This window comes from Buteo buteo, chromosome 10 (assembly GCF_964188355.1).
Source record: "Buteo buteo chromosome 10, bButBut1.hap1.1, whole genome shotgun sequence".
NCBI lineage: Eukaryota > Metazoa > Chordata > Aves > Accipitriformes > Accipitridae > Buteo > Buteo buteo.
The window spans coordinates 6,971,362-6,996,327 of record NC_134180.1 but is presented as its reverse complement, the minus strand read 5'-3'; the positions used below and the strand labels follow the sequence as shown (position 1 = coordinate 6,996,327).

The following is a 24,966-nucleotide window of genomic DNA, read 5'->3' as shown; positions in this document are numbered from 1 at the left end:
GCTGAATTTCCTCTCACTGGTTTCAAATTACTTCTCCAATTTCTAAAGATAATTTTGAATACAAATTATGTCCTTAAAAGAGATTATGACCTCTGCTATGTAATGTCTTCTTGATAACAATATGGAAATAAATATTTAATAACCTTTGAGTGAGGAGGTCTGGGTGCTTTAGTTATGCTATGCTACCCTAGCTTGAAAACTGTGTTTCTACATAATTTGTGCACCACGGTGTATAGGTACATGCATTTCAAGGACTCTGAAGTTATTTGATATTTTTTGAGTGTTTCAAATAATGGTTGCTATCTCTGAAGGCAGTTGCAGAATTAATTATAGGTGGTCATGGTCAAGCAGAGCTGACAAGAGCTTCTGACCAGCCTGGAGCAGGGATCTCTTGGGGTTCTGCAACTTGTAGAGTTTTACAGAGGCACAACTGATCCTGTGGGTGTTAGAACTTACTGTGCCACATAGCAGATGGGGCTCTCCTGAACGGTGTAACCATAGAAGTGCATGCAACCTCAGAGTATGAGGGGAAGGGGCATATCTAGAGCTTCTACAGTACTGATGATCTCTGTCCCATGAGTGTTACTTCATGCTTTAGTGCAGTGGAGAGTGGCTCACAGTATGTAGTGCTTTCTAAAATAAGCTAGGTTAGCAACATAAGTTTTCTGTTAACTTAGAAATATGTTATAGTGAACTGAGGAGGTTATCTCTTAAAATAACTCTGAAATTGTGGAGCAACTGTATACTGAGATGGCAGCAGTGAATTCCTAGTTATGAATTACCAGGAAGATCTGTGTGTGGGGAAGCCATTTTAGCTCCTGCTGAAAAGTAACTTTTATTGTTTCTTCCTTTAGGAAACTGTGTTAGATAATATGGCTGAAGAGGGAAATATGTGCAAGTCCCAAGCCACTCATGTAGAGAAAAGCGGGCTGCCAAAGGTGACTTCGTGCTGCCCCTGGGCTGTCAGTCTGACTGGGCAAATTGACAGATTATCCAGAGATCTAATGACTCTCCGTGACCAACTGCATAAGCTTGTAACTCACCGAAAGGCTGCATGGTGTGAGAAGGTAAGGCTTTGGGTGGTGTTCTTGATCATTAGTGACTTTTAAGATCCTGTATTTTTCAGCTCTTTCACTACCGCCCATCCTAGGGCAGCCTCCCTGTTGCTGCTTTGTGTCAACCTTGCTGCAATCTCGATGTCAGATCTACAGTTACTTGTCTGTTTATGCCCACAGCATGCCAGGTGCTCTTTCAAACACAAAGGAGGCATCTGTCCCAGAGAGGCAGCATGCTGAAACAAAATAAGTGCTCTTTGGAAGGGAAGGCATCAAAGGATAAGGTTTGCAGAGGAGAGAAAAGAAGAGGAGGAGGAAATCACAGCAGCCCCTGAAGGGGATAGAGGCAGCAGGTTGAAAGCATCAGTAATGGTTATAGTGAGAAAAATGAAGATAGGTATTTGCAGGGAAAGGAGGGTGGGAGAGGCCAGAGCTTGTCCTCTTTCACTGAGTTTGTAGTCTTTGAAATGTCTGATGGGGGAAGGAATAAGAAGGATTTGAAACCTGTGAAGTGAGAGAAGGGACTAAGCGCAAGATTTGGTGGAAGAACAGACTGGCTGTGGGAGGCTGGCTGTGGAGGAAAGCAGGTGATATGAAGGAAGTGTACATGGTATTTGCTGACATAGGGATAGGGAGACACTGGGAAGCACCCAGAGGGGGTGGTAGGGCATAAATAAAGCAGCTGTTAAGAAGGTGAATCTGAATATTAACATGCTGGCACAAGGAGAAGATACGATGAAGATGTAGGCATAAAAACTAGTCATTTTTTTCAGGCATCAAGAGGAAAGAAGGATACCAGAGAATCTATGAAACCTGTGGATGGAGAAAAAGTGAAGGAAACAGTTGGGGCAGACAGAATAGTAACAAAAACGCTGTATCACTATTTTGTGTCTGTATTAACTCGTGAGAGGGGTTTTTTTGCTTGTGGCTTTTTTTTTTTTAAAGATTGAAATTTTGGTAGACAGGATTTATAGATCAGCTGACAAAATGAAAAGTGGCAGGTTGTCAGATCAAGAGGTATTTGCCCAAGAGTTCAAAAGGGTCTGGCATGGAAAAAGTGTGTGGAGAGCTAATTGCTCTCTTCCACTGTAAGGATAAGGAACTAATCAGGATCAGTTGGATGGGGACAGGCACAAGGAGCTGCTGCTTCACACAGAGTACAGAACTTCTTCCCACAGGGCACTGTCGAAATAAGCAGTGTACATAGATTCAAAATCTGTTGGACACATTCTTGGAAGATGAAATCCATCAAAGACTGTCAAATATACAGATATGTTTTACAAACTTAGGAATTTGGAGGAGTACAAATTGTTGCAGACTGGGAGAATATACTGGGGAAGTATCTCCATATATTTGCCTTTGTCTTACAGTCTTCTCTAGGCACTTGCTGTCGATCACTGTCAGTGATGGGGCCCTCGACTAGGCAGGTCTCTAGTGTCATCAGATTTGGCTGCTTTTTATGACATGACTTGCAGGACAACTCAGACTTTGAATTCTAAAAAGAAAATTTCCAATGCATGATTTCCAAAGCAAGATATGCTCTGACTCCTCTTATATGTAACAATATATATGCTGTTAAATATTATGTTAAATATTATATAATAATCACACTTAATTTTTTTTTATGTTTAAATTTGGAAATGAAGTCCAAAAAGATTAACCGATTAATTCTTCATTGTACTTTGAAATAGATGCACTGATTGGATTTGAATGATGGTTGGTCAAGTTCCAGTGTTTCTGAGATTCAGTGAATGTCATATGAGTTTATGACTGTGCGTAACAAATGGAGTGCATCTTAAGTGTGTTGTTAAAAGGATGGTTTATCACAAATGCTTCCTCTTCTACATGCCCTGGAACAGAATTGTTTTGTAACTCTACATGACAGCATTTTTTGGAACGCCGGGGGTCAGATGACTCTCCATCAATCCTCTTGATATCAACCCTTCCTTTGAATAGTGTTGCTGCTTATGTGATGCTTTCTGCCTGTAGTCTGCCTTTTTTTCCCCACAATCAGGATGCTGGCTGAATGCAGGCTCCTCTATCAATTGTATGTTTCTGCCCCCTTCAGTCTTTTCCTTGGAGAAATAAGCTTATCAAATCTTTCCTTCTGTATTTTTTTTTTTTAATCAAACAAAGAGAAGATAGAGCAGTAGCTAAAGTGGTCATTATCTCTAACTTTGTATCTTGCGATACTGAGACATCTGGAAATTCTCTTGGCTTTCACAAGCATGCCTGTCTGAGGGATAGTACAGTTTATTATAGCTCTTATGCCCACTACCTTGTACTACACAAAAAAATGTGCTCATCCACAGAGTAATTATGTCTGTTGTTACCAGCAGGCCTGATGTCTGTGCCAGGCAACTGAGTAGAAACTGTTCTGAAGAACAGAATTGAGGGCATATGATTAAAAGTGACATAGTGGGGAACAGACAGCATAGTTTTTGCACAGAGGAATCATGACCGTAAAATCTGTTGGAGCTCTTTGAAGGGACCAGTGAGCATGTGAGCAAGGGAGGTTGGATCCGCGTTGTTTGATTGCATTTAAAAATGGCACTTGATAAAGTCCCTGAAAAGATTCTCAACACAAATAAACTGCCCACGTGGCTGTCGTTCCTCTTATCCTTGAGCGAACAGCAGAGCAGGAAGCAGAGAGGAGGCGGCTGTGATCGGTTTGCGGAGGTGGTCGCCGGTGGAGCCTCACAGGCCCATGCTGCTCAGCATGTGTATAACTGCACTGGGAAAGGAGGTGCATAGTGAGGTGCCCAAGTTGAGAGATGAGACTAAATCCCTGAGAGCACGTGAAGGACAACAGCAAAGGCTTGTTGAGGGTGCTTGTAGTGAGTAGCGAAGTGGGAAAATGTCAGATAAAATTGCATGGAGATGAATCTAACAAAATCCACCTGAAGGGTGAATCATAATTTTACATGTGTTTTTTTCTGATCTGACTGTCATGGCATGTGAACGAGCTCTTGGCGTCATAACAATGGTTCTGTGGAAATGTCAGTGGTCAGAAATAGTACATTGAATCCTAAGAATTGTTAGGAAAGTGGAAGAAAGCAAAACGTAAAATATTCCCATCCGTTCCTGGAATGCCATGTGCAGTTTTGGTCCCAGTCTTAACTCAAAAAAAAAAAAAAAAAAAAAAAAAAAAAAAAAAAAAAAAGTTGTGGTTGAGCTGAAAAGTCACAAGGAGGGGAAGCGATAAGTGATGATGACCCAAGTTGTGAAAGGGTTTCTCTGTGAGGAAATTTACCTAGGCTAGGACTCCTTGCACTAGAAGAGGAGAGAATGAAGAGGGGTATCGTGCTGAAGCAGGAGGGAACATTTTTTTACTGTTGTTCTGATGGTCCTTGGTTTTTATGATGGGTGAACCTAGAGGGAATTGCTGGACAAATTAATGAAGAAAAAATAATTAAGCAAGAAATATGGAAAGTATTCTCTGGTTGAGAAAGTCCTTCAGCCACAAACTACTGGAGTTTACAAGTTGTATCTTCCAGTGAGGTATTGTTACATATTCGTCTAGTCCTAAATTTATTCCCTAGCTATTTCCTATTGGAGACAGTGCTGGGTTAGATGGAGCTTTGATATAACAAGGTACAGTTGCTCTTTCTTTACATCCAGTTTTGAGCATCACAACTCAGGAGAGAAATTGGGAAGAGTCCAGAAGAGAAAAATGAAAATCATCGTTAAGTCTGGAACGTAAGGTCTTTGAAGGTCTTTATGTTAAAAATGGAAAGACTAAGGTGATGTATATGATTCTTTGAATATGAAGAAATTTTCTGTGGGGGAAAGATTTTTTTTTTTTTTCCCCCCACGTCCTCAGTGAATGGGACAAGAATGTGTGTAAATTGCAACACAGAGATTCTAATTAGGTACTAAGGAAAAAAATTCCTAATGTCCAGGGCAGAGAAATGTTGGAGTAGGTTGTCTGGTGAGCTGTGAAGTCTCCATTCTTGGACCCTGCACAAACCAGGTTATGCAAGTATCTGTCAGGGATGGCTGAAGAGGAGTTGAACCTGCTCTAAGGCTGTAGATTGGGCTTGAAAACCCGTTGACATCTCTTTCACTTATGCAAGCCTGTGATTGATTGATTGATTTATTTTGGACTATGTAGAGGTAGTTCATGTGTGTTAAAGTCATTGCTACGCCAGGTAGCAATGTCTGGTTTGCACCACTAAACACAACTGCTTATTATTCACGATGTGTTTTCAGGGGCAATGTGCCTATTTGTTGCAAGTTTAATCATTTGCACACTGTGATTCTGGTAGTTAAAACTATTGATCTTAAAACTTTTAAAATTAAGGAACTTATTTTTCTTATTTTCTTTCGTTTCTTGTTTGTTTCTTTATCTTCTTTTGTTTGTTTCTGCCTGCCCCCATCTCACTCTTTGGTTATGTGTTTGGAATGACCCTGAAACCATTTCCCCTTTCAGGGACATTCACTAGAAGACATCTGAATGTTGCCATGGGATTTGGGTGATTTGTGAAACCCTGATTAATATGACATTTTAACTTGTATCCATCTCTAGGCAGCAATGCGTTCAGTATCTTGGAGGAGAAAGGCATATGACAGAGGTGTGATGTAAATATGGGGCTTTCTTACTGTTAGCTTTGTTCTTTTCCATGCAGTACTGGGCAAATAATCATCATTTCTTTGGTGACATTTTGGGGATTTGTAAGTGATCAAAAAGTTGAGTGAAATGGTTAAGCTTTAAAAATGTTTCTCTTCTTAGAAACAAACTTAACTGTAAAAGATGAAATCTCCTAATTCCAGAAGAGAACTTGTTTGTTTGCTTTTTCCTTTCTGAATATTTCATGTTACCTACTCCTCTATTTGAGAGGGGGATTTGATTTCAGTCTGTGTTAAGCATTTGGCATCCACAAGCTGGAATGCAGAGTGTTTGACTCCAAATTGTGATCGTTTCAGTTTTCATTACATAAATGCTCACACCATACTGAGCTTTTGTTGAAACTTGGGCTATTGTATCTTGGGATCCTCTGTGTTCAATAATATTTAAAAGCAAGCCAGACTCCTTTGAGATGGCAATATGATGGAATGGAGCTTGCTCATGCATACAGCTCGAAGCATGGCCCAGAAAGACTTAGAGCCGTTAATCTGAGCTTGAATATGCTCTTTTCACACTAGAGTCCTCTCCAGAAATACTGGTGGCTGTACTTGCATACTTGGCTCATGTTGTGCCTGACTACCCACAGTTGAGCCTTTAAGAGGTTGTAATCCCTGGCCTGCATCAGACCTCCTTAATGACAGTGGAAGAGCATGCTGAAACCTGCATTTTGTCTTTTTTCTGTATTTTTCTCCTGATCGGTCACCTCCCCTTCCATTCAGTAACCCGTAACCTTCCCAAACTGTTTCACCTGCAGCCTTGATAGGGCAAATAATGCCTGGCAAATTTGGTGGCCTTTTACAATGAGGTTACAGTGTTGGTGGATAAGGCAAGAGCAACTGACGTCATCTACCTGGGCTTGTGCAAACTGTTTGATACTGTCCCACACGACATCCTTGTCTCTAAATTGGAGAGACATGGATTTGACGGATGGACCACTTGGTGGATAAGGAATTGGCTGGATGGTCACACTGAAAGAGTTGTGGTCAATGGCTCAACGTCCAAGTGGAGAGCAGTGATGAGTGGTGTTCCTCAGGAGTCAGTATTGGGACTGGTGCTGTTTAACAGCTTTGTCGGTGGCATGGCCAGTGGGATTGAGCGCACCCTTGGCAAATTTGCCAACAACACCAAACTGTAAGCTGTGTGGTGCGGTCGACACGCTGGAGGGAAGGGACACCATCCAGAAGAACCTTGACAGGCTTGAGAGGTGGGTCCGTGTGAACCTCATGAAGCACATGGGTCGGGGCAATCCCAAGCACAAATACAGGCTGGGTGATGAGTGGATTGAGAGCAGCCCTGTGGAGAAGGACTTGATGATGTTGGTTGACGAGAAGCTCGACATGACCTGGCAATGTGTGTTTGCAGCCCAGAAAGCCAAACGTATCCTGGGCTCCATCAAAAGCAGCATAACCAGCAGGTCAAAGGAGGTGATTCTCCCCTTCTACTCCACTCTCATGAGACCCCACCAGCAGTACTGTGTTCAGCTCTGGGGCCCCAACATAAGAAGGACATGGACCTGTTGGAGCAAGTCCAGAGGGCAGCCACAAAGATGATAAGAGGGCTGGTGCACCTCTCCTATAAGGACGGGCTGAGACAGTTGGGGTTGTTCAGCCTGGAGAAGAAAAGGGTCGGGGGAAACCTTATAGGAGCCTTCCATTACCTAAAGGGGGCCTAGAAGAAAGCTGGAGAGGGACTTTTTACAAGGGCATGTAGCGATAAGACAAGGGGTGGTGGCTTTTTAAGACTGAATGGTTTTTGATACACCTTGATTTAAGGCTTCACTATTTGAAATAGGGAAGCAGCTCCAGAGGCTGATGCTGAAACATAGTCCTACATCCTTCTGGTTTTGGTTGGGTTTTTTTTGTTTTCCTTACCGAGATCGAGTTGAATTTTACCTACTCAAACAAGTACACTTCCGAAGTTTTTCTATGTGCCTCATAATGAATTTGAGGGGGGCACGGGGAGTTGTGGGTTCCCTAGTAGGGACTGCTGGTGCTTGGTGGCTGTGCTGTGTGTGGCTAACCTGCGTGAAAATAAAGGCATGTGCAATGTATGTATGTGGGTGAGGGAAATACGAAGTCTCATTATTTTCTCCACCTTGTGAATGGTGAGGAGCACTGGTGGGGGTTGGGCTGGTTCCTGATGTGCTGTGTTCCCTCCTGCACCCATGCAGGGCTGGGTTGTGTTTCTGCTGCCTTAAACCCGGCACTTGTGGCAAAGAGACAGCTGAGCTCTCACTGAAGAACTCTCTGAAGGCTTGTCAAAAGCTCTTTTTTTTTTAAAGCAAACTGTTCGCATTGCATCATTACTGTTTCTGCTGTTTATTCTGGTTCTCGGGGCTTTCTGCTAATATGAAGATGTTCCTGTAGTGAGTAGTTAATTATCCAGGCTGTCTGGGGTGCAGGAAGTGGAGGAGTGGTAGGGAATGGTTCAGTGCCGGCGTATTTCCTCAGTCAGCACATTCCCTTCCCCTGCTCCCTTCCCCGGTCCCAGAGCGTTTCTGTGTTCCACTTTGTATTTGCAAACCTCCATCTGGAGCACTGAGCAGCTGTCAGTGGAGCTTTTCATGCAAAAAGAAATTGAAGAACTAGCAAGGCCACAAGAGCAGCTTTTGGAAATGCACGGTTGGCTGGGCCCAGATGCCTGGATAGGGGGATGAAACCTAGAGAGATCAACAGAAACATCCATCAAAGGGAGCGATGGAGGACGTGGACAGGAGGATGGCAAGGAGGGACAAGGCTAATGGCTTTTCTGTGTAGTTCTTTAGTTAAATGTAGGATTAAATTTGCTGCTGATGGAATTGCCATGGTATTAGCAGATTTAGGTTATTAGAAAGCACAGATCTGCTGTAAACAGTAGGAAGTAAGATCCTAATGTTTGTATTCACTTTTTGCTCATGTATTTTCTTGCATTAGTTTATTTGTCACTCACCAATATTCTTAGCAGGAGATCTGAGCCTGCTTGCTTCTGGTAAGTGCCTGTGGAGACTACAGTGGAGATCCAAGTGATTGTTCCTGGAGAGCAGTGTGCTCTCTCTTGTGTTGGAAGGAGGAGAGAAGCCATCTCGGTGTGTTGGTTCTGTTCTTAACAGCAGAATCTAACATTTGCATTAGACCTGAAGCCCCTGGTTAGCTCAGTTCAAGACTGGCATGCACGTGGGCAGTTACTGCAGATAAGCAGAGCTGGGAGATTTTTGAAAGAATCTTGCTCATTTCTGAGAACCCTGTGCAGGTTGGTCAGACTTGACTAGTCAATGTTAAGCTTGCAGCATACAAAGAGATGGAAAAGATAAGTATTTATTCTTCGTTTGCAGATGCGACTTGCTGTGCAGTTTGCTGAATGAGTGCTGAACTGTGTGAGAGACAGACACTGTACCAGTTGCTAAATCAGCAAACCGATTTCAAACACACACACAAAAACTGTAACTGAAAATAAATTACCCAGGCTGACATTTTTGATGGGGCTTATATATTCTAAAAGACTCCAGCTCCTTAGGGAAGAGAGAAACATTAAAAACTTGAATGCTGTCTCCTGTTTTGTGTGCAGAACTGGGGTTTGAAGTAAGTGTGGGTGAAAGTTTTTCTTGCTTCCCAAAAGATGCTGTTTTCCTTTCTTTCCTGAAATGCAGAATGTTTGCTCAGGTGACAAGATCAGTTAAAGTATAATCAATAGCCAGTGTTAATATTTTACTCGTATTATTTGCCAAGATGTTGGATACCGACCAAGGCAATCAAACATGTAATAAATGCAGCTGAAGAATTATACTCCAATAAATTTTAGATGAGCTTTATTTAACAATAAACTGTAAAAAACCCCATTCCAATGAGAGAACATGTTTTGTAGCCACTGTAAACGTTTTAGTACATTTTTAAGAAGTAAGTGTAGTACTTACGTTGTCACAGTTAAAACACACAATAAAACATGGACGAAGACTAGGAACGCCTGTAGGGCTCAGATGCGCAAGGTGTACATAAGATCGCAGGTCCCAGCACCACTTCTGTCTTTTGCATGTGAAAAACTTGGAGGCTGATAGGTAGGTGGGATTTGAGGTACCTGTGACCACAAGGTTGCTGGATTTCAAGACTCTCTTGCAAGTGGTGAGCCACTGCAACAAATGTTGTCCTCCACAAGGGCAATATCTTGGGGACATAACTAATTCTGGCTGACAGAGGCTATATTAAACACCATAGCCAGTGGCTGTATTTTAGAGCAGCTCTACCTGAAACACTGTTAGTGTGTTTTACCGAACCTTTCAGAGTGGGTTTTGGGGGCAGTAACTTCCAGGAGGTATCTGGCTTGCTTTACAGCTCCGGGCAGACTGTCGGGAGGGGTTCCTCCTCTGCCAACAGGAGTTACAAGCATTGCGTACTTTGCAGTACCGCTTGGTTTTTAGGTGAGTTGATAGAGGTGCTTTTAGAAGGACTGTTTGCATTCATGGATTCAAAGCTTAACTTTAAGTTTCCTTTTTTCATAAAACCGTGGCCTTGTTCTCTCAGTCTTCTGTCCTGAAATTGAGGGTACTTGATCATAAGAGAAAAAAGTATCCAGCTCATGTCTGTGTCTTTGTCCCTTGTGCTTGTAGAAGAGCTGACATAAAAGCAAATCTCTTATTTAATATTGTCACATCTCTTCTTGCCAGCCAGAAATGTATCTAAATAAAGCTTTAGTACACTTCTGAGCTCAGAACGCACTACTTTTAACTCTTCATCTTATCAGCTCTCTCAAAATGCTGAGAGCTGTTTGAATTTTCCATTTGCAGGCTAGCTGTAGGGCCCAGCCTTTGACTGCTGCAAGAGTCACGATGGCCATTCAAGCAGCTTTGCATCCACCTACAGCCGCTACTCGCCACCAAAACTGTGACTTAAGAAGAGAAACTGCTGGATGCATTTTAAGAGTAGTGGCTTTAGAAAATGTCTGCTTTTTAACTGAAACTCTGAAAATGTTTTATGTAGACAAATCTCCACCTGGGAGTTAAAGTTCATTTACCTCGTACCATAGGCTGGGTTGCTGGAGTGACCTTTGGTGCTCTGGATGCACTGGTCCTGCCTCCACCAAAAGCAGAGAGAAGAGCTGCAGTGCTGGTGGAGGTTCTGCAGTGGTCGATGCAAAGCCCCTGGATGGCACAAGGGAGTATTCTCTAACTGAAAACCAAACCGGTTTAGGCATTAAGAAACATCCTAGAAGTCATGGGGTTTTGTTTTTTTGTTTGTTTGGGTTTGTTTTTTTTTTCTCCTTATAATTTTTGCATAAGAAGGACCCTTTTCTGAAAATTTGTATGACTAGGTGGTAATACCTTCCTCTAATTTGTGTATTTTAGAAGTGGTTTGTATAAACATTCGTTTTTTTGGCCATATGTACAGGGACTACATTCCTTGAATTTGTTTCACATCCTGTTCTTCCAAAGCAGGATAATATAGAGAAGTGCAAGTCACAAGCAGCACTCTGTTTCTGAAGTGGCGACTTTCATGTTGCACAGTGATAAAGCTCTGCTTAAAACAAAGTGGGGCCCTCCAAGCCTCTGCAAGTCACTTAGATCTGAGATGATATCTCATATCATCAGTGTTTGTCTCTGCTGCCCAAGATAAAAGTTGGGAAGAACAAATTGAAAAATAAGTGAGCAATTTATTATATGAAGCAATACTTGTCTGTTGCCTTCCTTTGTAATTTGTAGTTGTCAGGGTCTTTTTCAAAGTAGCACTGCAGCCTTTTTGCAAGTGTCTAAATTACTTACACTGACATACTCTGGTTTTTATATCATATATTTTCAGTATGTGCCTATTACTACATTAATTTGTGTGATCTTCTAATTAATTCAAGGATTTTGAAAAGTCTAGAGATAAAACTAGTTACAAAGAAATGCATTATAAAAGGCTGGGCTGTTAGAATGGAATTTTTTTTTTTCCTGTAAAATGCTGAAGATTTATAATTTGGAGAAGGAAATACGTGTTTATCTCTTATTCCCTGTGGTGTGCATTCAGAATTGTGTAGCATATGGGATTTTCACAAGCCTGAACTGTGTCTCCTTGTAGTCAATGGTAAAGAATCTGCAACTCTGATGCTCCTGCCTGGAGCTGTCCCACATTCCGGAGAGCAGCGGGACTGTACTGGGTGGTGGGCTTGCATATCTTCTTGGGAAGTAGCTGAAGAGGTTTAGATGCGCTCCTGGCTCCAGAGCACAGTGATTCTGACCGTCTTGTTGTATGCTTGTGCTGATGCTTCATGTCTGCTTTTGTTGTGCTGGCATCACTGGTGTCCTCTTAGCTGAACAGAGGTGATGCAGAAATTGCTGATTTCTTTGAAGATCATTTATTATTTTAAGACTTGTCCCTGGCTGGTTCTGCCCACAGAGTTGCTGCAATAGAATAATCACATCAAATGTTTGACTCCCATCTATTTTTTTTTTTCTTTTTTGAGTTCAGTTGTTCTCCTCAAAAGTTAATCACTGGAAAAGCAAATTACTTATGCCAAAAACTCGTATGTATATTTTCTTGTTGTATGTATGTATATAACAGAAAACTTTTTTGTACCTTTGTGGAAGAGGGATGTATCTCATGAGGCTTTCAGCATAGCTACCTTCGTTCTGGGCTGTTTGCCTCAGGTATGTCCTTTAGTAATCCAACCCAAAAGCTGTCTTTGAAGCAACTGCCTCTGTGTATCTCTTCACGGGTAGGATCCTGTGCAACTCCGTTGCAGGAGGAGAGCTGGGTGAAGCCCTTATGGTAAGGATGTCTGCTCACACGGGCTCACTGCACAGTAGTCACAGAGTTCAGTGCTTGTAGGCCTAAGAGGATTAATCTCTCTTTTGCTTTGCCTGTGTGATAGATATTTGTAGACTCAGCAAACAGGCAATGCTTTTATCAGTCATGTGCTTTTGTGTTTCGTATTGATATTTGGAGGTAAACTTTGCATTTTTCTAGTAAAGACCCTGAAAAATCTTAATGTTGCTCTTTCCCTGTTTTATCCTATATCCTTTTGGTTTATCTTAAGCTAGACTGACTTTTCTGACTCCTATTAATGTGGTATTTAGATACATGAGTCTAAACACAGACCCATTTGATTATTGTAAAAAAACCCCAAACAAACAAACAAAAAAACACCCAAAGCAAAAAAAAAACCCAAACCAAACCCAACAAAGATACGTTACCCATTCAGACAAGATCAGATCACTCCTCTTTATGAAATTCTCATTCAAATGCTTTAATTAACTCCTAACTTTCCATTACTGTGCTTCCTCACTATCTAAAAGCTTTCCATTGGAGAACAGCATGGGTGTTGGTCTGAAGGCTTATGAAGGGCTTTGCAGTATTCAACGTATAATAAAAGGAAGCACAGAGCAGCAGTGCCCTGCCAGACCATGGTAGCTGTTCTTGTCGGATGCAGCTATGTGCATTCCTGGTATTAAAACTATATTTTTAGTTTCTTCTCAGAGGACTCCCCCGCTTAAAAGATGGCCTTCTATTCCTGGATAAAATAGGTACATTTCCTCTCTGTGGCTTCCTTGTCAATTTGTTTTGGAATGACAATAGGTGTGCCTGGGAGCTAGCATTTGAATAGTGAATGTCTTGCTTAAAATGCATAAGATGGAGATGCATACATTCCTCTCTAATTGCAGGAAATTGCAAATCCGGGCAAAATTTGGAATGCAGCTGCTTGTATAATTACATCTTCTGTCAGTTGCTATAGCTCAGCTTTACAACCCTTCTAAAATGTCTTCATAGTTTATGGTACAAATAATGCCCCCATTAATATTACTTTGGGATCACCCCTTTCATTTATTCACCACCAATTCCAAAGGCCTAAGATTTTTCCTCTTCCTGAACTAATAATGAGTGTTAGAAATTAGTAATTATAATAAGGTGAAATTTTGCTTCAGCTGCTATAATTATTGTTAAGCCAAAAGAAATTATTTGAGTTTCTTACTGTTGCTGGGGTTTGGGTTTAGTAAGAAATACCCATGCATGTATCTCGAACCAGTTTCATCTGCCTACAGCATCAGGTTTTGGATGTGTGCAAACCTTTCCATTTTGTAAAATAGAAGGCAATGGTAATGGGTCATGGAAAAGTTGTTAGGTTACTGGCAACTAAGTGTTGCTATCTGCCACTCGTCATTAAAATGACAGATAAGATATAGATCACAATTCAGAGCTTAATGAAATGTGTTGGCCCCACTTACACCACCATCACAACTGGAAAATGGTTGAAAGGTTGGAAAGGATTAAAGGAGGGGTAATAAAGGAATTATTTGCTCTGTCTTTTTGACAGGTGAGAAAATTGTACTTTAACCAAGGCAAAGTTATAGCTGGAGCATGTTCTGCAAGTTCTTAGGTAGAAGTGGAGTTTTGAGGGTATTAGACTTTAGATGAAAGATGGTATAAGAAGACCCAGTGCCTGAGGCGGAACTCACTGAAAAGGGGCATATTTTTAGCCATAAATGTATTTCACTGCTGAGATAACACAGTGATAAGGTAGTTTCTTGATCTGCTGGAGCCTGTGTTTAAAAAACAAAAAGTATATGTTGATAGAAGAGATCCTGTAACTTACCAAAATGTAGTAGAACATTGCAGAAATTACTAGGTGAGATACTGTAGCCTGTGCTTTGTGGTAGGTTAGACTAATCAAACAGTTTATTATGACTTTAAATCCATAAATGCATGAGCATTGGTATTAAATAAGCTATTTCAGAAGAACATCAGGTCTCTTTGTGTACAATCAAGGATCTCACAAGAAGAAAGAAACCTCATTGAGGCAGGACAGTGTGGGAAGTGTTCAGCTATTACAATAGAAAATGATGGTTTCCAGCGTTTTTAACTGGTTACTCTTCAGTGTGTAGAAATTGCTGCAGAAAATTAAAAACCTTGAAAGCTTACAGCAAAGAAGCTTGATTCAATAAGACAAGTTTTATAGAACTGCAGTACTAACTCTATAACTTTCTTAGAGGTTTGAAATTACATTTGGGCAAGTTACTGTAAGACATGAATTTGAAATTAGAGTAATGGGGTTTTTTTATAGTAAAACACCTGCTTACTCAGTGTTGTAGTGTTTCCAGAACAGCTGATTGCAGATACTGCTTTTGCTTTAACTTGTGGGGTTTTTTGTACAAGCAGCAAATGCCCTCAGATGTTTTTCTGAAGGTTGGGGATCTGATTTTCCTGGAAGGCGCTGTTCAGCAAACGTTTGAACTTCATAGGCTCTGCAGGGTCCTGTCCCCCCCTGCTCCATAATTTTTCCCAGAAGCAGGAGCTGCAGGATTTGATTTTCTATTACTTATGCATTCACAGCATCCCTTGAAATGGTGCCTTTCTTTGCTTCTCTGAGGCTGAATGGGTCACTGTCTATAGCTAAGGAAGGCAGGCATTTGTTATACACTTAGCCATGATTGTTTAAAAAAAAAAAAAAAAAAGGCAAACATTTTTGTTAAAAGTAACTGCCCCCCTTAGCCAAATTATTATTTGTTTATTGTTAAAGAAGTGTAAAGCCCTCACCCTGCTTATGCATGAAAAACGCTTTATGCTTTTGGGGACACACAACCACACAAAACACTTGGGTTATTCATAACTGTTCTGTACAGAAAACGGTGACAAACATGGAGAGCAACGGTGTTGGCTTGTTCAGTTCTTGATACCTCTAATGATGTTTGAGATGAACTCTGCCTGAGCACCTTCTTTCACAGACAGACCATGGTGCATGTTTTTCAGCGCTGCTCTGTGTGCAGCAAGGTGCAGAATGTGTATTGTATAGCCAGGAAATTCTTGTATAGGAGCACAAAGAGGTTGTGGGTAGGAATTGTGGGATCCCTGTGACTGTTTTTATTGTATTGCACTTTTATTTAATACTTCCAGATCTCTCTGTTATGCTTACAGTGGACTCTGCTCTTCCCCCTTCTATGTTATTGATGCTTTTGCTTATTATTTCCTTTCGCTGTCTTTCCTTTTGTACTTGGTGCTGGTTTTTCAGTGCTGACCAGGAGGGCTTTCTTAAAAGTAGTCTGCAAATCCTTCTCTATCCTGTTTTCTGCATCCCAGATAGACTGTCAGCTGGGATTGCAGTTCTGCAAGGTTTTTCTCGGGGGGTGGGAAGAGGTGGCGGTGGAATAAACACCAGATATAAACTGTAAGACAGCAAAAGGTATAAATAATGATCATTTATAAAGTGTTATTCGGGCTTGTACTGATTAAAGGCAAGTGTTTGCAGGGTTCAGCCCCTGGAATGATCTCGATTCCAGTCTGGAAACTGAAAACTCCTAAACTAGCCTTAATTTCCAATGCCTGATTTCCAGTGCTCAGCTGTCAGGATTTCTGCACGGCATCTATGCTGGCAGTCTCTGAGCGATGCCAGTATCTCCATGCTTATCCCGCTTTCATTTTTTACTTATAGATCTTTATCTATAATTGATGCATGTCTGTTGAATGAGAGTCTGCTCAGTATACATGGAGACTGGGAGCTCTGGGCTGCTCCTCTAACCTGGGGAATGCCTCTCAGTACCCATGCTGGGGATATTGTGATGTGCTGGGGAGCTGTTCGGAGCCAGGCAGGTGAGTGCACTGGCTGACCTGGCAGATCTTTCCTATTTCTGCAGTCTGGTCCCTCATTAATCATACATTTCCAAGTGTGTAATATTTCACTTCACATTTTTCAACTCCCCAGGTACAGGGGGCTATCTCAGACATGATAGCTTTAAAATAGAGCTCGAAAATGAGCTTCCTTTAGGAATAAAAAATTCTGCAAGTCAAATGCTGTTTGGTGTTTTCAGAGCAACCAGATGAGTTTATGAAAGGTGTTGGGTGGTTATGCCCTGATAGCAAGGCAGTATGACTTAGTGGCTTGGATATTGCATCCATTCATATTTCCTAATTTCCTTTCACTCTCCAACCTGAAAAGACAAGATCTGAGATTTTTCTATTTGTTTCTTGTGACTCGGAGCACAAAGGAGCAGGCTGCACTGTGTTTTCCAGCAAAGGCAGGCATTGTGGTTTGTAGTATCTGTACAGAATGGCAAGAATAATTTGTATTTCATGCTATATGCATATGGGGTCTTCTCCCTATTCATAAGAGAAATACAAGAGAGAATGAGTGGACAGATAGGACTGGAGACAGAAAATGTGCCATTTCTAGGCTTGTGCAGTTTGTTTTCCTGAACAATACCATTATTATAGCCATTTCTGCAAAACTCCTAGAGTAATACGAAGAGATTGTGATTTAAAAATAATGACATGATTCGGGTCTTTATCATCCACTTCAAAAGGAGCTCCAACAATTTGGTTTGCTGCTTCTTCCTCGAAGCTGGCAACAATGAGATCATAAAATGGAAATGCTCCTATGCCTTCCCCCACTCTCTTCCTCGAAATAGATGTTTGGACCTTTCATTGCTGCTGCATTTTAAACTTCATCTCTAGCTAGAGGCTTCCTTCAAGTATGTAACTGAGAGGCAGAGCATTCACTTGCTTTCTGAGGCTTTCAGGTTGCCATGTGAAGTTTTAACAAGCTGAAATGTTGACTTCCAGCATTTGGAAGATTGTCACTTTTGTTAGGTCAGTACTGAAAATGATTTAAGTAACGTGATGTGGTTATCTAGATCTCTTAGCATCTCTTTGGGATGTCTTGCATGTTGGTAAAATTCTCTCCAAATAAGTTCACATCCAGCTTGCTTTTTAGCAGAAAAAGAACCATTTTGTGCATCATTTTTACTGCACTTTTCATTAGCAAGTTGTTAAAACTCAGACAGATCAGCCTCTTGGGGATGTTTCTGAGCCATGTGGAATGAGACACAAAGCTCTGGGAAGCTCATTACCAGCAAGGTGCAGGCAAATGTGAGGGAGCTGAGGAAACCACAGCAATAATTGTGAAGGGCTGGAAGGTCTCCTCTTTGAGGAGAGATCAAATGAGCTAAATGTGTAGGTCATCTAAGCAGTTGGGCAATTGAAAGACTAGGACTGTCCACATGACAAATTAGAACATGTCCAGAGGAGGTGAATCTGGGTATTACTGTTCTGGCCTCAGAACAGTGGAACATGCAAAGAAACTGGAAGGCAGCTTATTTAAAATGTGTGACACATTACCTTTTCTATGATTTGCCCGCAGAACTCGTCCCTATAAAATTTATTCAAAGCCAGAAGATACCCAGGACTGAAAATAGCAGAGATAGCTGTCTGGATGAAAATGACAGCCAGTAGTGTCTTAGGTTAGAAGAAATTTCAGAGACCGTAGGGAAGAGGAAATGCTAGGGAAGTTAATCATGTGCGTAGGTGTTTGCAGGCTTGAAGTCTCTCCTGCACATCAGTGCATAAGTTAATCCACCATGGTGGGGACTGAGCCAAGCTGCCTGCTCAGCCTGTTCCTTGGATGTGCCCCTTTCCAACTCTGGACTGGGCCCACCCTCTTCTATTTTGGCTTGGCCATTTTCCTCAATCAGACCTCAGCCTGAACATTTTTGGGAGCAGAGCATCAGTCATGGCGCTGTCCCTGGGGAGATGGGAGATCCTTTCCACATTTGATGGATTTCCCGCTTGGCTTAATTCCACCACGTCAGGAACTAGAGGCCACCTGTCTCTGCCCACCCTCTAGCCGACGTTGAAGAGGTATGTTTTATTCTAGTGCTTATTCTTTTGCGTATTCCTGTGTATGAATCTGGCCGCAGTGTCTGTGCACACTGCAACCCTTTGCACTGTGCCAGGCTCGGGAAGGGCAGCACAGGCTGTCTGTCACTTCAGTCCCTTTTCAGTCTGTGATCTAAGATGCAATACTCCTATCTGTAACTACACTAGTTCATTGGCTTCTCCTTAGAACATGAAAATTATTATAGTTTTCCCTTTAGCTTTTAGTTTTTAATACCTTTTGAAAACCTATGGTAGTCTTTTGGAAGACTTAAGTTATTTTAAAGGAAACCATCTAGGAGCAGTTGGGGCAGTTTGGCCACTATCCTGTCCCAAACAGCGGTCGGTGACATGAAGTGAAGAGCTAGAAGGAACCCAGCAGGAGTACTTGCCTCATTGTACATTTATGGCATCTGTCCATCTGCAGCCCTTGTAGGGCTGGTGAGGATGCTTGGTGCCATGGGAGGTTCCTGCCACCTTATCATGGTCTTGGGAGTGTGAAACCTGGTAGGGTACGTTGACCCTGGAGCGTGCAGAGGGACAGCGTGCTTCCATGGACTTAGTTACAGTGTTTGTGAGTGACTGCTCTGTTGTGCTGTTGTGAACAGCTAACCAGATCAGTACTCACTGCAGAGCGGGATATGTGTCAGTTTGAAAATGTTCATTCCTCATCAGCTGATTCCCTGTATGTTTGGTGCGGCTTTTCTCAAAATGCACCGGGTCCCTTTGGGATGAGGTTGGCTCTGTAGAAGTGGAAACGATGATTATCATGGTGTTGCATTTATTTGGAGAGGATGTGCAGCAGTTGTCAGACAGCACTACATGCCTAATTGGGAATTCAACTTCCAGCTGGTAGATTGAGACTGAAAGGCAGAGCTATGGGATAGAGATGGGCAGGCACAAAATGCTGCAGCTCCTAATCTTTTACAGTATGTTTGTTTAATACAAAGTGGTCTGCTGAGATTGTTTTGCAGTGTAGAATAATCATTGTGTGCTGACTAATGGGAGACGGCAAGCTGTTAAAGAGCATCAATTAATCGTACAGGAGGAGGTTATTGAGTATTTTCACAAGCGTTCAGGATGTGAAGAGTAAAGAATATTACTTGACAGTAACCCTCAGAGATTTTTAGCTATTGAAATCTACAAACCGCAACAAGAGTATTTGTGGACATACATATGGTTGCAGAGCTTACTGGGAAGAACAGTGCAAAAAAGAATTTGAGCTAGCTTTCCAGCTTCAGATAGTGCTGATATGAAATAAATAGTGCTTTCCTAAACTTGTTCTCTTATTTAATATTCATTATTTTGAATTCCCACTGTTAAATTTATCTAATGTTGTCCCAGGAAATATTGGTCCTCTTTACAGAAGATAGCATGTGCAGTGCCCTTCTGATACTTGGATGTCAGAATTTGTTATACTACTGCTTCCCTGACTGCTCTTACAGTTAGGCTGTTGTCCTTGTCCTTACAGCTGCGCCTGCTTCAGTATAGTAATTCCTATTCCTGCTATTGCTATGAGTTAAAACTCAAAGCACTTAGTGCTGAGAGGAGCATGCTCTTCCATCAATGTGCCTTGCACAATGGAAAAAAAAATTCTCCAATTTTGGCCAGTAGAGAGTATGAAAACTTATGTTTCATTAGGAATACTTTTATACAGCCCTAATAGTATTGTGCCTGAGTTTAATGCAATAAATAAATAACATTTTGTGGGCTCTGTTTGCTGAGTGATTTTGTTCTTTGTAAGTAACAGGAAATTTTTCCCAACTTGGATTCCAGTGTTAAAGCCACTTTGTGCAAACATCATTTTCCATTTATTCATTGGCAGTGGGGAGACCGGATAGCATTGAATTTATTTTTTCAGCTTTGTTTTTTCTAAAGAGGTGTTAGAGAATTGGACCTCGGATATTCTTTTAGCCAACAGCAAGAGATGTCCTGGGATTCCTTGGGGATTATGATAAAGAGGGACCCTTGGTTCTTGGACAAGGGCAAAGATAGACTTCTCTTGGCTTCAACTCTATTCAAATGCCTTAATCAATAGAGGTCTCCTTTAACAGATGGTTCTGCATCAATAAAGCCTTTAACGTGTTAGGAAAAATTCAGAGAAATTTACTCCTTTTCTGATTTGATTTATTTTCTTAATCTCTTTTGAGTGGGGGGGGGGGAGAGAATAACACATCAGAAGACTATGGAGAGGATTAATTACTTGGCTGTAAAGGTCACGAAGATACTGTGGTGAAGGACTTGGGATAAGTGAGTGAATTCCTGGTGAAGTTGGTGTCAGTGGGGAAGTTTAACTGTGACTGAAGCCCTTGTGCGTGCCTTGTTTCTTGCTGTGAGAGAATGTAATCCGAGCCCCTCTATGTCAAAAGCTTCTGAATTTGTTTCAGTAATGAAACCCTCCCTACTGATCTATGGAAAAAATCCTTTTTTCTCCAGATACGGCAGCTGGTTTGACCCTGAGCGCTTGTAGCTTGGCAGTGGCAAAGGCAGGGGGGACTTTGCTACGTTAGGACTCTTGTCCTTGCAGCTGGTGCTCCTTTGAGCTCTGACTGATCTCAGAGAGATCAGTGCCTCAGAGAGATGCCAAAATATGCCTGACTTTACAGGGAACTTGTCAAAGCCCTAATATGTGAGATACCAATATCTTAATGTCGATCTGCAGGTTTAAAACCCCAAGGAGTTGTTCAGCTTCACACGTGGCCAGGGAAGGGAGGGGTTGCTGAGCAGTTTCAAGGCTGGAAAGGCTGGTGTCATTAGCACTGAGCTTGACCTGAGCTGAGCTTTGGCCAATGGATTCATCCCTGGAGCTGCAATGAAGCATTTCATGGTTCATTATTCTCACAGTAGGAAACAATGTCTTATTCTGAAGCTGAATATCTAACTCAAATTTTCATCCATTTGATCTTCCTATGGCTTCGTCAGCAAAGTCTGGTCTCTCGCCACTTTCTTTTCCACTTTCTTTTAGGATCTAAACGAAATTATATGTCTGTCTCCATGAATGGGATAGTTTAAGCTCTTGAAGTTTCATACTATAGGGCTTGTTTTCTGGGCTGCGAGTCATTGGGTGACCTGCCTTCCAATTCGACTCTCTGTTTCCCTGTGTTTTTTTGTAGCATGAACTCTGGAACTGCGCACAAATTCCAAGAGAGCTCTGGGATTTGTGCAGGTTGCAGAGGCAACATCGCTTTTCTGAAACTTTGCTGCTTTTTGGCTGAGCTGATTTGGCAGCTTGTTGCTGTAGCAGAAACAGAAGATGCCATTGGACCAAGAACTGTTTCCCTGAAGGGCTTAGCAGGGTACCTCTTCTTATGGATGTTTCCCCACTGACAGCTACATTTTGAGATGAGTCACTGAATTCATGTTTAATCCACTGGTAAAGTAAAATTGGCAAGGCAATTATCATCTTGCAAGTTCTTCAAATCAAATTGTTAGAGAACATTAAATCAAATGCTTTGGAGAAATCCCAGTATATACAATTGCTTTTATCATCCATTCTGTGATTCTGTCACAAGAAAAGCTTTGTTTTATTGGGCCTATCTTCAGTGAAAGTGTGCTGCCTGGTACTAATTTTGGTCTTAGCCTCTACTTCTTTGTCTCTGATCCATTATTTTCCTTTTCCTATTTGTTACCCCATAATGAGAATTGAGAATTAAGGAATTTCTAGCTCACAGTTGTCGTCCCTACTTTTTAGCATTGCCCAGTACAGAAAGCATTTGCAAACTGAAATAATACTGTTAGTCACGAGGCAATTAATCTGTTATGACAACATGGTGGCTTAAAGCACAACGGTGATGAAGGTCACTCTGCTGGGTCTCCTTTTTTGCTCCATGCACTTTGCTCTGAAGTCAAACCACCCACTCCTCAGTAAGAGGGAAGCATGCAGAGCCCTTGTGTATTAGTCATCAGTGGAGGGGCTGCAAACAAATGACTACAGGCAGCTTTTTGGTCGCTGGGGCTGCTACCTGATAGAAAGCACATGTTAGCTTCAGTTTTTACTGCCACGCACTTAGGTTTACACTCACAGTTGGCTCTCTTCTCTTTGGTACATCCTAATCCAAACATGACATTTTGTGGTGTTTCCTGGCAGGAGGATTTTTTCACAGAAATCTACCATACTCTTCCCCCTCCCTTTTTTCTTTCCTCTACAGGTGAAAACAAAAGAGGAAGAACTACAGAAGGAGGAGTTCTCTGCCACTGCTAGAAAGATACAGGAAAGTGTTGAACTAAAACTGCTAAATCTTACACACCTTTGTGCTCCAAAAAAACCCCAATTGCATGGTTCATGCAGACTGGTGTTCAGAAGCAAACATCCTGCCAGCAAAATGGGCTTTGGTAGGTCTGTATCCAAGGAGCCTGTTTCAGCTGTTAGTGCTACAGAGGTGATCAGAGAACTGCAGATGAGAGAGGCCAGCCTGGAGAGAGAGCTGAAGCAGCTGCAGGAAGAGTGCAGGCAGAGGCTGGATGAAATTGCAGAAGGGTTGGATGGAGTGATTTGTATCTCCCCTTGAAGAGATAAAGCTGGACTGAGAAGAGCAAAGGAACAGACTGACTTGATCAGAACACATTGTGCAGCTTGGCATGGGGGAGTGCGAGGTGAGGAACCAAATGTAATTTCTAATTTTTAAGCCTGGGAATCATAACTTGTTACTGCTTTGTGACTTGCACTGGGGCCATAACCTTGGTGGTTCTCTCTGCAGCCCCTTTATTGCTAACCTTGCCAATTAAATTCTGCAGCAGGCCCTGGTGGAGTGTGTGTAAATCTCCCTTTTATCTTTCGGATTTCTAGTTCTTCTGCCAAGCACTGGGCTCTTTTATAGTGCTCAGCTGCTAGGCACAGCATATATTGAGGCTGCACATTGAAGTACTAATTGCATTCAATATTTTCAGCAAATCGAAGAGTTCATTAGTCAGAAAAATCCAGGTATTGGAGAACATGCAAAGTACCAAGGCTTAGAGAGATGGGAAATGTTCAAGAAAGTGTGCTGTTTTAATTCAGCTGGTTTGCATATTTGTGGCAGCTGTAATCCAGTCACCATAAGGAAAAACAAATGCCTAATAATAAATAAAGCAGCACACTGATTTCATTTACTGGTGTGATGCACTTGAAGTAATTGGGTTCTCAAAGAGAACAAACTAGAAACCCATTCTACCGAGTTATGAGTTACAATGAGATGACTTACGGATCTGTTATAGGAAGTTTCTGTAAAATAGAAATATGACCTTAACTTCCAAGCTTGAGGAGTCTCCAAGCTCTGTCTCTGGAGGGTTCTTCCCCTGGAACATGCAAATGTTTTTCACTTGGCATTCATTTCCTACCCTTTTCTGTTTTGCTTTCACCAAGGAGTATTTTTATATTCTAGTTGTACACTTTCAGGAATAAATAAATTTTAAAAAACCGGTTTACTTTTCATTTATGAATTGCTATGAGTGCTGGGCTTTCCTCCGTCTGGATTTCTGTCGTCTACCCCAGCTCGGTGGTGTCGCTGATTACCAGCTGCTCTTGGCTCACTCAGCAGCCAAATGTGAGGAACCTTTAAGGACCTCTTTCCAGGCATCAGTACGATTGCTGCTCTGCAGGGAGACCATGTGCAGGTGGGAGTGGGTGGACAAGGCTCAGGTCTCCTGGTTTCTGCTGCACCAAGTAAACTTCAGATGCTTCCAGACCCTGCTCATCTGTGCCACCCGTGTTGGTCTCATGTATTTTTTGCAGAAGTGAGTGGCAATACAAACGTCAGTGGAGGGCCACATGGGGAGGGCTGGTTTGCCCTGGTTTCACCCAGTTGAACGCAGCATTGCTGGTAGGCCAGGAGTATGCAAGTTCAGTTTAATACAGGCCAAATTTCAGACAGCCTTTCCTCTGCGTGGACCTGGTGGCTTGTCCAAGGTCCAAGCTTGAGCAAGGCTGGTGAGAGGTTTAGTTCTCAGCTAGAGACCTCAACTCCAGTCAACCCTACAGAGATGGGACAGCCGCCGGGAGCGGGGTGTTTGTGTGCATTGACCGAGGCTGTCAGTCACAACCGGCCTGCCGTCAGCTGGCACTGGGGGTGACAAACAATAGTTCTGGAGTATAAAACCCCAGCAGGCTATAAAACCCCACCTAGCCTAGGCAGGTGGCCCCAGGCTGCTGCTCTTAGAAGAATAGCCCCGTCCTTAAAAAGCCAATCCACAGTGTTCTACTTTTCAAACCATCTCTGTGGGTGCAGGGTACCAAGCACTGAACTGTTTCAAGCTGGTACAACTTTGGGAGGGTGTTGGCTTCAGGGCTGCTAAAATTCAATGCACAAGAGGACTTGTTCAGACACAGGTTTCAGATAAAATTATTCATGAATGTGGAAGAAACAGTATATCCTAGAACTAACAAGAGTGGCAGCACCAGTCTAGCGCTCTCTGAGCATTTTATATACTCCTTCAGCTTTTATATAAGGGAATTTTCATACTGCATCACATTTAGGTTTAAAACATTGCCCTCAAAAGCTCTTTTGTTCTCCTGGGATTTTCAGCAGAGTGGGCAAATAGTCTTGAGCATGGCGAGAGCACTCAGATTCAAGTACAGGTCTAGCTCATGCCTTGCTGTGGCTTATTGGGGTTGGCTTAATGCTGAGTGCCACAATGTATTATGCTGCTGTCCACTTAAACTGACAGTAGTCACTCATGGGATGACTTATTTCCTAGTATCAAATATTTGTCACTGCACAGT

General features: G+C 42.1%; 1 protein-coding gene across 2 annotated transcripts in view; it reads left to right on the top strand.

The window, feature by feature from the left end:
* Nucleotides 1-24,966, top strand: part of TEDC1 (tubulin epsilon and delta complex 1) — a 92,530-nt gene that overhangs the window by 53,454 nt on the left and 14,110 nt on the right. The window contains exons 7-8 of one of the 2 annotated variants that reach the window (XR_012651966.1): nt 855-1,067; nt 22,418-22,862. Coding sequence is in view for 1 of the 2 variants with exons in the window: in XM_075038379.1 (XP_074894480.1) it covers nt 855-1,067; nt 22,418-22,777 (573 nt within the window). In the remaining variant the exon portion in view is untranslated. Of the gene's footprint in view, nt 1-854; nt 1,068-22,417; nt 23,665-24,966 lie in introns of those variants that run through there. The other variant, XM_075038379.1, reaches the window with a different exon arrangement.